At 30.9% G+C, this 11607-nt stretch overlaps 2 protein-coding genes across 2 annotated transcripts; one reads left to right on the top strand and one right to left on the bottom strand.

The window, feature by feature from the left end:
- Window positions 1-2975: 2975 nt before the first annotated feature.
- Window positions 2976-5026, bottom strand: LOC114189904 (alpha-L-fucosidase 1-like). Its single transcript, XM_028078633.1, has 3 exons — window positions 4407-5026; window positions 4074-4313; window positions 2976-3804 (listed from the first exon to the last, which is right to left on the bottom strand). Exons 1-3 carry the CDS (start codon window positions 4961-4963, stop codon window positions 3126-3128), a joined length of 1476 nt encoding a protein of 491 aa, XP_027934434.1. The 5' UTR covers window positions 4964-5026; the 3' UTR covers window positions 2976-3125.
- A 4370-nt stretch (window positions 5027-9396) lies between these two features.
- On the top strand, window positions 9397-10895 carry LOC114192473 (3-ketoacyl-CoA synthase 6-like). Its single transcript, XM_028082206.1, has one exon. It carries the CDS (start codon window positions 9415-9417, stop codon window positions 10852-10854), a length of 1440 nt encoding a protein of 479 aa, XP_027938007.1. The 5' UTR covers window positions 9397-9414; the 3' UTR covers window positions 10855-10895.
- The last annotated feature ends 712 nt before the right edge of the window (window positions 10896-11607 follow it).

Raw genomic sequence — 11607 nt, 5'->3', positions numbered from 1 at the left:
CCTGTTTAAGAAAAAAAGGAAAGATGGATTACAAGATGATTTTGACATTCGATTGCGTTTAGGGATGGCAACGGGGCGGGGCGGGTACGGGTATCATGATCCCATCCCCATCCTCATAATAAAAATTCATCCCCATCCCCATCCCCAAACCCAACGGGTATACAACTTTTGACCCATCCTCATCCCCACCGGGTAACGGGTATTTTCTTATACCCATACCCATACCCATTTTTTTATTGTTCCATATATCAATTAAATATTTTTTATAAAAAAAATTTAAAAATCACACCAACGGAATCATGATACTATCAAAATATTCAATATTAAAATAACATACTCTTTTTGATTTCCATGATGTCAAATATTAAGAAAAATATTATAATAGTATAAATCTCAAATTAAAGTATCAAATAACAACTAAATAAAATTCAAATAATTATATAAAAGCTAAAAAATTACACATTACTAAAATTTTATAATAACCAAAATATTTATTAATTTTACAAATGATCAGTGGTTTCATTTGCATTCGATCCACCTACACATAGAAAAAAAATGAAAAATTAGATATGATATAATAATTGAAATTGAAAATTTTAATTACTAGAATATAATGTACCTTCTTCATCAGATTCATTTTCACTCATGAGAACATCTTTTCCTTTTAATTTTTTAACACCTACAAACACCAAATGTAGAATATTAGATGAGAATTCACAAAAAATACTAACAAAAAATATTAATAAATTTGAGTAACTTACCTAGATGGTTTGAGTTCCATATCTAACTTCTTGTACACATCAAAGCCTCTATAGTAATATGATGAAGTCGACTACGGTGAGAAGTTAATATCTGACCACCAGTACTAAAAGCAGATTCAGAAGCTACAGTTGTTATTGGAATAGCTAAAACATCCCTTGCAATTGCTTGAAGGGTTGGAAACTTTAACCCATTTGTTTTCCACCATGATAGGATATCAAATTCTTGTGTAACCGACAAATTATCTTCTTCCAAGTAATAATCCAACTCTGTTTTCATAACTGTAGTTCTAGATTTTTTCTTTTTTGCCATAAACTCTAAAAATTCATTCGCATCATTATCAACATCCTTTCCCAACTCCAATGATGTAGCTCTATAAGAAGAAGTTTCATTCTTTTTTGATTGATATTCCAAAACCAAATCATAGCACATTTGACGAATCCTACTAAGTTTCAGATCAAAATCATTACCATACAATTTATAAAAATAATATTCTAACATGTCCATCTTGTACCTTGGATCTAAAACTGAAGCAATTGCCAATATGTTATATAACAAAAAATAAAGAGAATGAGAAATATGTTATATATATATATATATTATATTATATTATATTATATATTATATTACTATGTATATATATATAATATGTGTGGATATCTTATGTTTATATATATATATATATAATTATTTATATATATTATATTATATTATATATTATATTATTATTACTATGTATATATATTATATGTGTGGATATCTTATGTTTATATATATATATATATATATATATATTTTTTTTTTTTTTTATAGATATATATTTATTTTAAGTATATATTATATTATATTATATAATAATATAAATATAATAATATATATTATATTATTATGTATATATATTATATGTATATGCGTAGATATTTTATGCTTTTATATATATATATATATATATATATATATATATTTCTTTTAAATTTTTATAAATTTGTAATGTTATAAATTTGTTTATAAAAGATCTCACTAGTTAAATGATTAATTTGTTTTATACGTATATATTATATATATTATATTATATTATTATGTATATATATTATATGTATATTATATTATATTATATTACATGTATATGTGTAAATATATATATATATATATATATATATATATATATATATATATATAAAAGTATATTTTATTTATATGTATATATACTATATTATATTATATTATATTATATTATATTATATTATATTATATTTTATGTGTAAATATATTATTTATTTATATATATTTTTTAGATTATTTAATAAATTATAAATAGTTTAGTAATTTAAGCGGGGACGGGTATTTGGGCGGGTATATATATATCCCCATCCCCATCCCCATCCCCAGTTGAAAATTTCGGGTATTACCTATACCCATACCCAGTCAAAGCGGGGATTCCCCGTCAAAACGGGGACGGGTTCGGGTGATACCCACGGGCACGAGTTTATTTGTCATCTCTAATTGCGTTGAATTAAGAAGAAGCGAAAACAACGGCAACGAGATATATCACTTTTGCGATCTGCACAATACAAGTAAATTTGAAAGGAAAAGTGATATAAAGACCATTTTACCCTGAGTTATGCTTTATTCACATGTTACAATGTAGCATGATTAAGAGGATCAATCCGTGGTTGTTGGAACCAATCCCAACATACAAGTTCAGATCCAACATCAGTTTGGAATGAATATAGGTAAAGTTGGAGAGGGATTCAAGCCCTTGTATGCAGATCCAATCCCCTATTTATTACAATATTCTATGAAAAAAATATTATTTTATTATTTTTCATAATTTATTTCTTTCAATTTTAGTTGTAAAAAAATAACAAAATAATTATAACTCATACAAATATTAAATATATACTACTTATTACATAAAGAATAATATAATAATCTATCTTTTACCTCTATTAAAATATTTTTTTAATTTACAAACTTTTATAAATTTTAATTTTATTCACTAACAATCATCTCTAAATCATTTAAAGAAAATAACATACAATTTACTGCGATCCGTGAATTAGAAATTCGAAATTGAATCCAAAGCTATAAATGTATATTTATTAACTACTCTAGAAGGCCTCGATACGATATTAAATAAATAACTATATAGAAATGATAAGATATTAAAAAATTCAATTAAAAAAGGTTCAATTTCCGATAATAACACCAGCATGGGCCACGTAAATCTTAAATTTTTATTAAGTTCCTCGTTATGACAAAACAAAGGAAGAGCAGTGGATGTAGAAATGTTGAAATTAGAAGAAAGTAAATTTGTTTCTGTTCTTTACCGACAGAACAATATTTGAATATGCAGTTATGGTAGTTCAGGTGACGGTAATTTTAGAGTGCCAAAAAGGATCAAAATACAAACCAATAGAAGAAATAAGAGGCACTGCTTTTGATTCTCTGATTTTGATCCTCACAACACGAGCCTGCACCTCACCCTCATCAAGCCTATGAAGCCTCTTGTAACCCACCGTTGTTGCTTTCACCATCAATTTACCATCCGCATAGATTTCATGCCGTTTGATCCTTTGACCAAGTCCAATTGCCTCTTGTATTGAAATCACGTTGAATCTCAAAAAATTCCCATCCCTTGCCCAAATTTCAATCCAATGGTCCTTTTCACCATCATCGTCTTTTGGGGTCCAATAGGACCACAAGTGGTCACTGTCTACCATCTTTTCTGCTCCAAAACCCCCCCTTTGGCTACTAACTTTAACAAAACAATCTTCAGCAAGATTCCGTCGAAAAATAGTATTAATTGCAGTTCTAAACTCTTTCAATCTTTGAGCATCAACATCGGTTATAAGGCCACTTTTATTTGGAGGCACATTGAGAAGTAAAACACAGTTTCTCCCAACTGAGTTGTAATAAATATCAAGCAACTCGCTCAGCTTTTTTGGTGATTCTGACTCATGCCAAAACCATCCCGGTCGAATCGAGACATCACATTCCGCTGGCAGCCAATCTGTCCCTTTTGGATCACCACTGCTCAAATACCTGCAATTCATAACCAAATGCCCTCGTTGCTTAAATCTGTCTTATCATAATTTTAAAATCATTTCAGAATGTTTCAAAGTTTATTCAAATGATATTTGTTAGATGTACATTATTCCACCATTTTCTGATAAAGAAATTAGCCTGCTAGTGAAGCTTGACCTTTCGTACATTATCATTATTATTCTATATCACTATAGAGTTCAGTGCAACAAACAAAGTGAAAAAGTGACACTTTTTCAAAGAGTGCTTTGCTTAGAAGCAGAACTTACGGAGTGATGGTGGAATTTCCAATCGACAACGAGGTTCGATTAATGGTAGACCAACACGTGTATCCTGCAGAACCTGTTTCTTCTCCCACCCACCTCACATCAGGACCGGCATCGGAGAAGATATTGATGGAGCTCTGCAACTCCTTCACCATAGAAAACCAATCTGAAAAATAATAGGACATGTTTTTTGCCTGGGCACCCTTTGCTCCATCGAACCAAATTTCTCTCACATTTTGATACCTAAAAAGGCACGGTCCACCACACACGGTTAATTAAAACCAGCATCAAACAAAGCAATTAGCAAACGCAGTAGTAGAAATTATGGGAACTCACTTCTTGAGCAACTCTTGCAATTGAGCCAAGTAATACTGGTTGTAAAGCAAATCATTACCATATCTAGGGTCATGTCTATCCCAAGGTGAAAGGTAGATCCCTACATCAATTCCTTTTGCAGTGGCTGCATTGACAAAATCTTCAACAACATCACCCTTGCCACCTTCCCAGGGGCTTCTGATGACAGAATGATCAGTGTATTTGGAAGGCCAAAGGCAGAAGCCATCATGGTGTTTAGCAGTTAGTATCATCAACGAAATTTCTGCATCTGCTGCCACAGTGGCCCACTGGGTTGTGTTGAGGCTTGTGGGGTTGAAGATTGCTGGGTTTTCCTGTCCAGTGCCCCATTCTCTATCGGTGAATGTGTTGACACCAAAGTGGAGGAACATTATGATCTCCCTCTGTTGCCATTTAATCTGGGAGTATGTCGGGAGAGGGAGAATTGGCAAAGGGGGTGTTGGGGTTTGCACATTCCAACCACTGCAAAATCTGAGCTCTTGAAATAAGACCGTGAATGTAATCAAGAGAGAACACCACCATAGCCTAAACCTAACCATAATGCTCGTGTTCTTCTCCTACTTCTTTAGGTAGACTTCTATATATACTCTATCTGTAAAGTGCGGTTTTGGGAGCTAACATATGTATATGTTGTGGCAGAGAGAGTTATTCTGATTATTGTTACACTTTTGTTTTTAAATTATTATTATTATTGACTTAATTGATAATTTAATTCTTATAATTAAGTCTACGATTAGCTTATGTGTACTTAATTGAGTTTTTATTTATTTTTTTAAGAGAGATGATGTGATCTTTTTCTTAAATTATATTAACTATTTGTAAGATGACATGTTAAAATTCGAATGATTTTTTATTTTCAGAATCCCTCTGATTTTGTCTGTTTTTTTTTAATGGTACATGCAAAGAGTGTTAATTCCGATTTAACCGAAAAGACAACCTGAATTCTATTTTAAGAAAATACAGATTCAATTAAATAAAAAGAAGTATGAAAGCATAAGTAAATCATAGACAAAATTATAAAAAAACTACACTTATATTGATATTTAATGTATTGAATTATAATAATATTTGGTGAAAACATTTTCTCTCTTGTCATCATAATGTACTTTTATATCATTTTATTTATTTATTACTTAGACAAAAGATAAAATAATAATTTTGTAAGAATATACTAATTTTTCATTATAGTTATTATAGTTAATGTATAACTAGTTTTTTAAATAATATACCTGATTTTTTTAATGTTTTAACTTAAAAAATACTAAAAAATAAATAAATTGACAAAAAATAGAAAAAAATTATAAAGAAGAACAGAAAACAAAAAGTTTAACGAGTGTCATTATAATTCATGGTGTTAAATAGAAGTATGTTACGGTTTTTATGAGAATGTGGATAAGCTTGTGTTATTAACAATGGAAAGCATTAACAGGGATAAAGGGTTTAAAATAGAATAACGACATACATATATATATATATATATATATATATATATATATATATATATATATATATATATATATATATATATATATATATATATATATATATATATATATGCAAGGGAAAGTAAAGATTCGATTTTGCTTTGAAGTTTGGTTGGGGTCCCAACTTTTTGTGTAAATTGTGATGGTTGATGACATACATGCATTCCAATTATTCACGGGTTGAAATCGTGGTTCCACAGTAGCACTGACGAGCCAAAAAGTTAGCTTCAACACGCGGCTTTCACTTTATGGCGTGAATTTAGAAGGTGTCATCTAGCGGATAAAGTGGTGCATGTTCAAAACTAGAGCTTATTTGTGAGGAGCACCAACGACACTCGTTTAGGATTCTCTTGTTTTACACAGCAAGATTGATAGGGACCGTGGAAGAGTCCAATAACAAAATAATTATCCAAAATTAATAATTGAATTAACCATCTTCATAGTCTCTCGACTTTTATTCAAAATCAAAATTCGTCTATCTTAAATTTCAATATATTTTGATCCTTAAACTTTAAAAGTTGATGAATATAATTTTTCTAGTTCAATTATGTTAAATTTTTTTAGGTGTCAAATATATTTTTCAATAGAGATGGTAAAGCGGGTCAGCTCAACCAGTTTTGGCCCGCCCCACGTTTTGGTCCGCAAAGTGCAGGCCGAGTTGACCCGCCCCACAGTTTAATATTGGGTTCACTTTTCTGACCCGCATTTATGATGAGCGAAATTTTTTTTTTGTTGAGTAAAATAAAAACTTTTTTATTTTTTCATAATAATTGATACTCATCTTCTATCGAAATAATTCTAATTAGTTTACCTAATAAAAGACAAGAAAAATAACAACGAAAATTATAGCTAAAGTACAATATAAACATGTCACCTTACAAGACATGTACCTAAAAATGAATAAAAAAGATATTCTATATTCAATAACTAAAATCATTATCTTATATACAATGATTATACATAAACATAATAATAATAATAATAACAAATAGAAGGAACTTAAAAAAATAACATGATGAATGATGTGAGAACTACAAAAATGAGAACATATAATTTTGTAAGCAGACTTGCAGGTCAGCTCGTCCGCCTCGTCTTTAGCCCACGCGTGTTATGACTAGCGAGTTCAACATCCCAGCTTGCCCCGCATTTTTTTGTGCAGACCTACGGGCCAGCCGGTCCTGAATTGCCATCCCTACCAATAGATATTGAACTGTGAATGTGTCAAATAATATAAATAACTTCAATACTATCATAAAACACGTATGACAACTAAAACAAAATTAATATAATAGATTAAAGAAATTACATTCATTCATTCTTAAAATTTAGAAACTAAAATATGTTCAGATTTAAAAATAAATGAATTCTTAAACATGAATTGTAATTTTTAATCGAGAACTAAAAACATACTTTTTCCTTAATAATTGACCGAGAGCCGGGCCATTGATAATTATTACAAAACCTAGTTTATTATACAACTGTTTTGTAACTTTTTATTTTTAGAAGAATTGTATTAGACTTAAATATATTTTTTTAAATGTTATTAAAACTGTTTTTATTTTTTATTACACTTTATTATTTGTATATTCGTGGATATTGTATATTTATAATAAAGGTACATTGCAATTTTAAATATTAAATATATAAATAAGACACAGATCTTATTATATAATTAATGATCATTATATTTTACTATAAATTTACGTGTTTATAACTTTGTATAATCAATCAAATATTTTCATTTCGTTTTCTATGTATTTTTAGGTTATTGTGTAAGAAATAAAAATACAATAATTTTAATTTTAATAAGATAATAACTACATAACTTTTTATATTACTCACTTTTTTATCTTAATTATTTAAAAATTATTGTAAGGGTTTAAGATATAATTAAAAAATGCATTATTAAAGCCGTATAAAACTAAGGAAAGAAAAGTTTTCTTTTACAAACATTTTTTATCACATCAATAATTTTATATCGTTTAAAAATCGAAGTAAAAGATATTTTAAATATACTTTTTTCTTTTCATTTTTGTAAATATTTTTAAAATAAAATTAAGAAGGACCACACGCTTTACAATGAACAATGTCTCATATGCAGACTTAGCATGAGAGTACTTATTTTTTTCTTCAGACAAATAACAAAGTGAGGTATCTATTATATGAATTAGATGAGACATATTTATCTTTTTAATCTTTAACATAATTACAATTTTATAAGTGATCAAACATTACCGTCATTTGTATATAATTGTGATGATTGAATAAAAATTTAGTATTAATTAAATATAAGTTGAAAAAGCTGATATGTAATATCGAAATAATGAAGAGAGTTAGTTTTTTTAGAGATAATAAAATATAGGTCGGATTCATGAATCCATCGGAGAAAAAGATGAGTCGTGACATGATCTTGAATCCTAAGTTGGGCTAACCCGTAACCCATAAGCATAACTATGCATCATGCATGCCTTGCCTATGCTTGGCCCGTGTAACCCGTGAGCATCACCATGCATGCGGCAGAGTCATTGAATCATCACATCTAGTATTAATGAGGATGCTGATTTTCCATTTGTTTGATCCAGACTAATTTATTTTTAAAATCCAGACTAATATAATTAAAATATAATATTAGTTAATGATCCCATAGCCATCCTATACCTAATGACACAAAAACAAAATTAAATAAACCTTAATACTATATTAAAAAATAAATTTAAACTAATCTTTTTCTAAGACAAACTCTTTTACAAAAGGAATATTGTCTCCATTGTAAATTTATCTCGAACTTGTATATATTTATGGAATCGGAGGCACGCTTTATGTATAAAATGAATGAAGTCGCATTAACTTCAGCCTCACTCGTTGAAATTTTCGGAACTCTACGGTCATTTATTTGTTTTGGGTGTATATTGTTGACCTGTCCCTGTAAAATGTAGGTCAATTCTTTAATGGACAGATTTTTTTTAAAATACTACTATATTACGTCAACAAAACCGTTTTAAATATTTTTAATTATGCGAGAAAATATAAAAAGTTTAAATTTATTCTATAATTTCTTATAAAATTAAATAATTTAAGTTTATATTAAAGGAAATTATGCACGATGCCATCATCATTGTTAATAGAATTACCTACGATGCGTTTTTCAATATATCTTTAAGTTTAAACATAACAATTTATAATTAGTACATACTTATTTTTTAATTAAAATAATTTCATTATAACTTTGTATGCAATGCTTTTATTTTTAAACAATATATACATATTATTCGGTCTAATGGTTCTTGCACCAAATTTCTAGCCGTTGACAACAAGTTACCATTAGTCACATAAAATGTGGGGTTGTTTCTACATAGTCAATAGTCCTCACCTGTCAAACTGATACACCTAACCATCTGCCACATAACCTTTGCCAGATGTTATTTGCCCTAATTTACACCTTCTATTTATACCTCTACTTTCTCTCCTGATGCAGACCCTGTCACCACTACTTCAATGATCTCATAATGGAAGCCATTTCCAACAAAAACCATGCACTCCACCCTCACCAATTCTCTCTCTTCTCAAACCACCTCCTTTCAAAACTCTCAAATTTTCTTTGGCCCTTCACCTTCTTACTTCAAACATTCTTACTTGTGCAAAACTCCCAACTCATGTTTCATTTTCTGCTACTATTTTTCCTCCTTCTTTGCTTCCTGGTGAAACACTTCCTCTCAAAGCCCTCTCCCATTTACCTTGTGGATTTCTCATGTCTGAAGCCACCAAACCACTGCAGGGTGCCTTTTGCAGCATTTGTTGAAAATGCTTCCTTGTGGGAAGTTTTTGACAGTGAAAGCATAGCTTTCATGGAAAAAATCCTCCATTCCTCAGGGCAGAGTGAAGAAACTTACCTCCCCCCAGCTTTGCACTACATTCCTCCTAAGACTCACCACACTGAATCAATCAAAGAGGTTCAAATGGTTCTGTTCCCCGTAATGGACGATCTTCTTGCAAAAACCAACGTTTCACCGCTTGATATAGACATACTTATTATAAACTGCAGCGGTTTTTGCCCCTCGCCTTCTTTAACCTCCGTTGTCATTGAAAAATACTCGATGAGAAGCGACATCAAGAGCTATAATATCTCTGGCATGGGGTGCAGTGCGAGTGCCCTTTGTATTGATATGGCTAAGAATCTTCTGAGGGTTCACAAGAACTCTAATGCCCTTGTTCTCAGCACAGAGATTTTGTCAACAGGATGGTATTCGGGCAATGAAAAGTCCAAGTTGCTGATCAATTGCCTCTTTCGGATGGGAAGTGCAGCAATCCTTCTCTCAAACAAGAAAGAAGCCAAGAAAACTGCAAAATACAGGTTGGTTACGACACGTAGAACACAAAGAGCCTTTGATGACAAAGCTTATTTTTCTGCCTTTAGGGAAGAAGATTCTGAAGGAAAACTTGGGGTGACACTGAAGAGGGACTTACTTAGTGTGGCTGGTGAAACTCTCCGTGCAAACATCTTCATCTTGGGGTGTGAGATCCTGCCTCTTTCAGAGAAGTTTCGTTGTGGAGTTTCTGTGATCAAGAAGAAGTTCATAAAGTCTGAGGGAACTTACGTGCCAAATTTTAAGACAGTGATACAACACTTCTGCTTGCCATGTTCAGGGAGACCTGTGATAAGAGAAATAGGGAAAGGGTTGAAGCTCTCAGAGAGAGACATTGAACCTGCTTTGATGACACTGCACAGGTTTGGAAACCAATCTTCTTCCTCACTGTGGTATGAACTAGCTTACTTGGAAGCCAAGGAAAGAGTGCAGAAGGGTGACAAGGTTTGGCAGCTTGGAATGGGAAGTGGACCCAAATGTAACAGTGTTGTTTTCAAGTGTATTAGGCCTATAGTTGGAGAGTACAAGAAGGGACCATGGGCAGATTGCATCCATGGCTACCCAATAATAACCATGGACTAAGAATGTTTTTTAACTATGTTATCCTCTGGATTTTAAATGAATACCGCATTTCTTAGTAAGATGTTGTTTTCTTTCTTTAGTCATATTATTTTTTTCTTAGCTTCAATGAGGAGCTTCAAAACTGTTAATATAACACAATGAATTGCAAAGTTTGAATGTTCAGGTTTGCTCCTTTCCTTTGTTTTCGTATTATATATAATGTATCGCTGGTTTTTGTTTTCTAATGTTCTGTCTAATTTGCACAATCTGTAAGTCGCAGTCAGATTCAGACTATATGTACACACACCTAGTTTGATTCTGGTTTTCAGGCGAGTGGTGCAAATTCCAACAAAAATTGTATAACATGTCAAAGAATAAGTATGTCTATAATAATATTCCTGTTCCATTGAGATGAAGTAGAATAGGGTGAACACAGACATTTATGGTGTGAATATCTTTTTCCTATGAAGAGTAAATTGTACTAAGTAGGTTGGTTGCATCATTGATTGTTCTGCAGCATGGAGTGATGGTACCGAGTTTTGGGACTCTCACCACCTCCATTTAACTAGGCGGTGTGAAGTGCAACAGGCAAAATCTCTTTTCACTTCCTGCTACATGTAATGTTACTTACTTTATAATGTGCAGTGTCTTCCCTGAGTGGAAATAGACTCAGAGCTATTACTTTTCTCCGTTTTCATTCAGATTTTTTAATGTTTTTGACACTGTCCGAATCAAACTATTCAAGAAGGATTTGTTTCAGTTTCATTTTCATAA

Source organism: Vigna unguiculata, chromosome 7 (genome assembly GCF_004118075.2).
Source record: "Vigna unguiculata cultivar IT97K-499-35 chromosome 7, ASM411807v1, whole genome shotgun sequence".
Taxonomy (NCBI): Eukaryota; Viridiplantae; Streptophyta; class Magnoliopsida; order Fabales; family Fabaceae; genus Vigna; species Vigna unguiculata.
This window is presented reverse-complemented; position numbering and strand designations above follow the sequence as displayed.

Excerpts from the sequence above, each read along its gene's own strand:
- LOC114192473 (XM_028082206.1), top strand. The coding sequence starts at position 9,415 with ATGGAAGCCATTTCCAACAAAAACCATGCACTCCACCCTCACCAATTC.
- LOC114189904 (XM_028078633.1), bottom strand. The coding sequence starts at position 4,963 with ATGGTTAGGTTTAGGCTATGGTGGTGTTCTCTCTTGATTACATTCACG. Across the intron at positions 4,314-4,406 it reads TTGCAAGAGTTGCTCAAGAA|GTATCAAAATGTGAGAGAAA; the intron begins GTGAGTTCCCAT and ends GTGCCTTTTTAG. Across the intron at positions 3,805-4,073 it reads GGAAATTCCACCATCACTCC|GTATTTGAGCAGTGGTGATC; the intron begins GTAAGTTCTGCT and ends TATGAATTGCAG.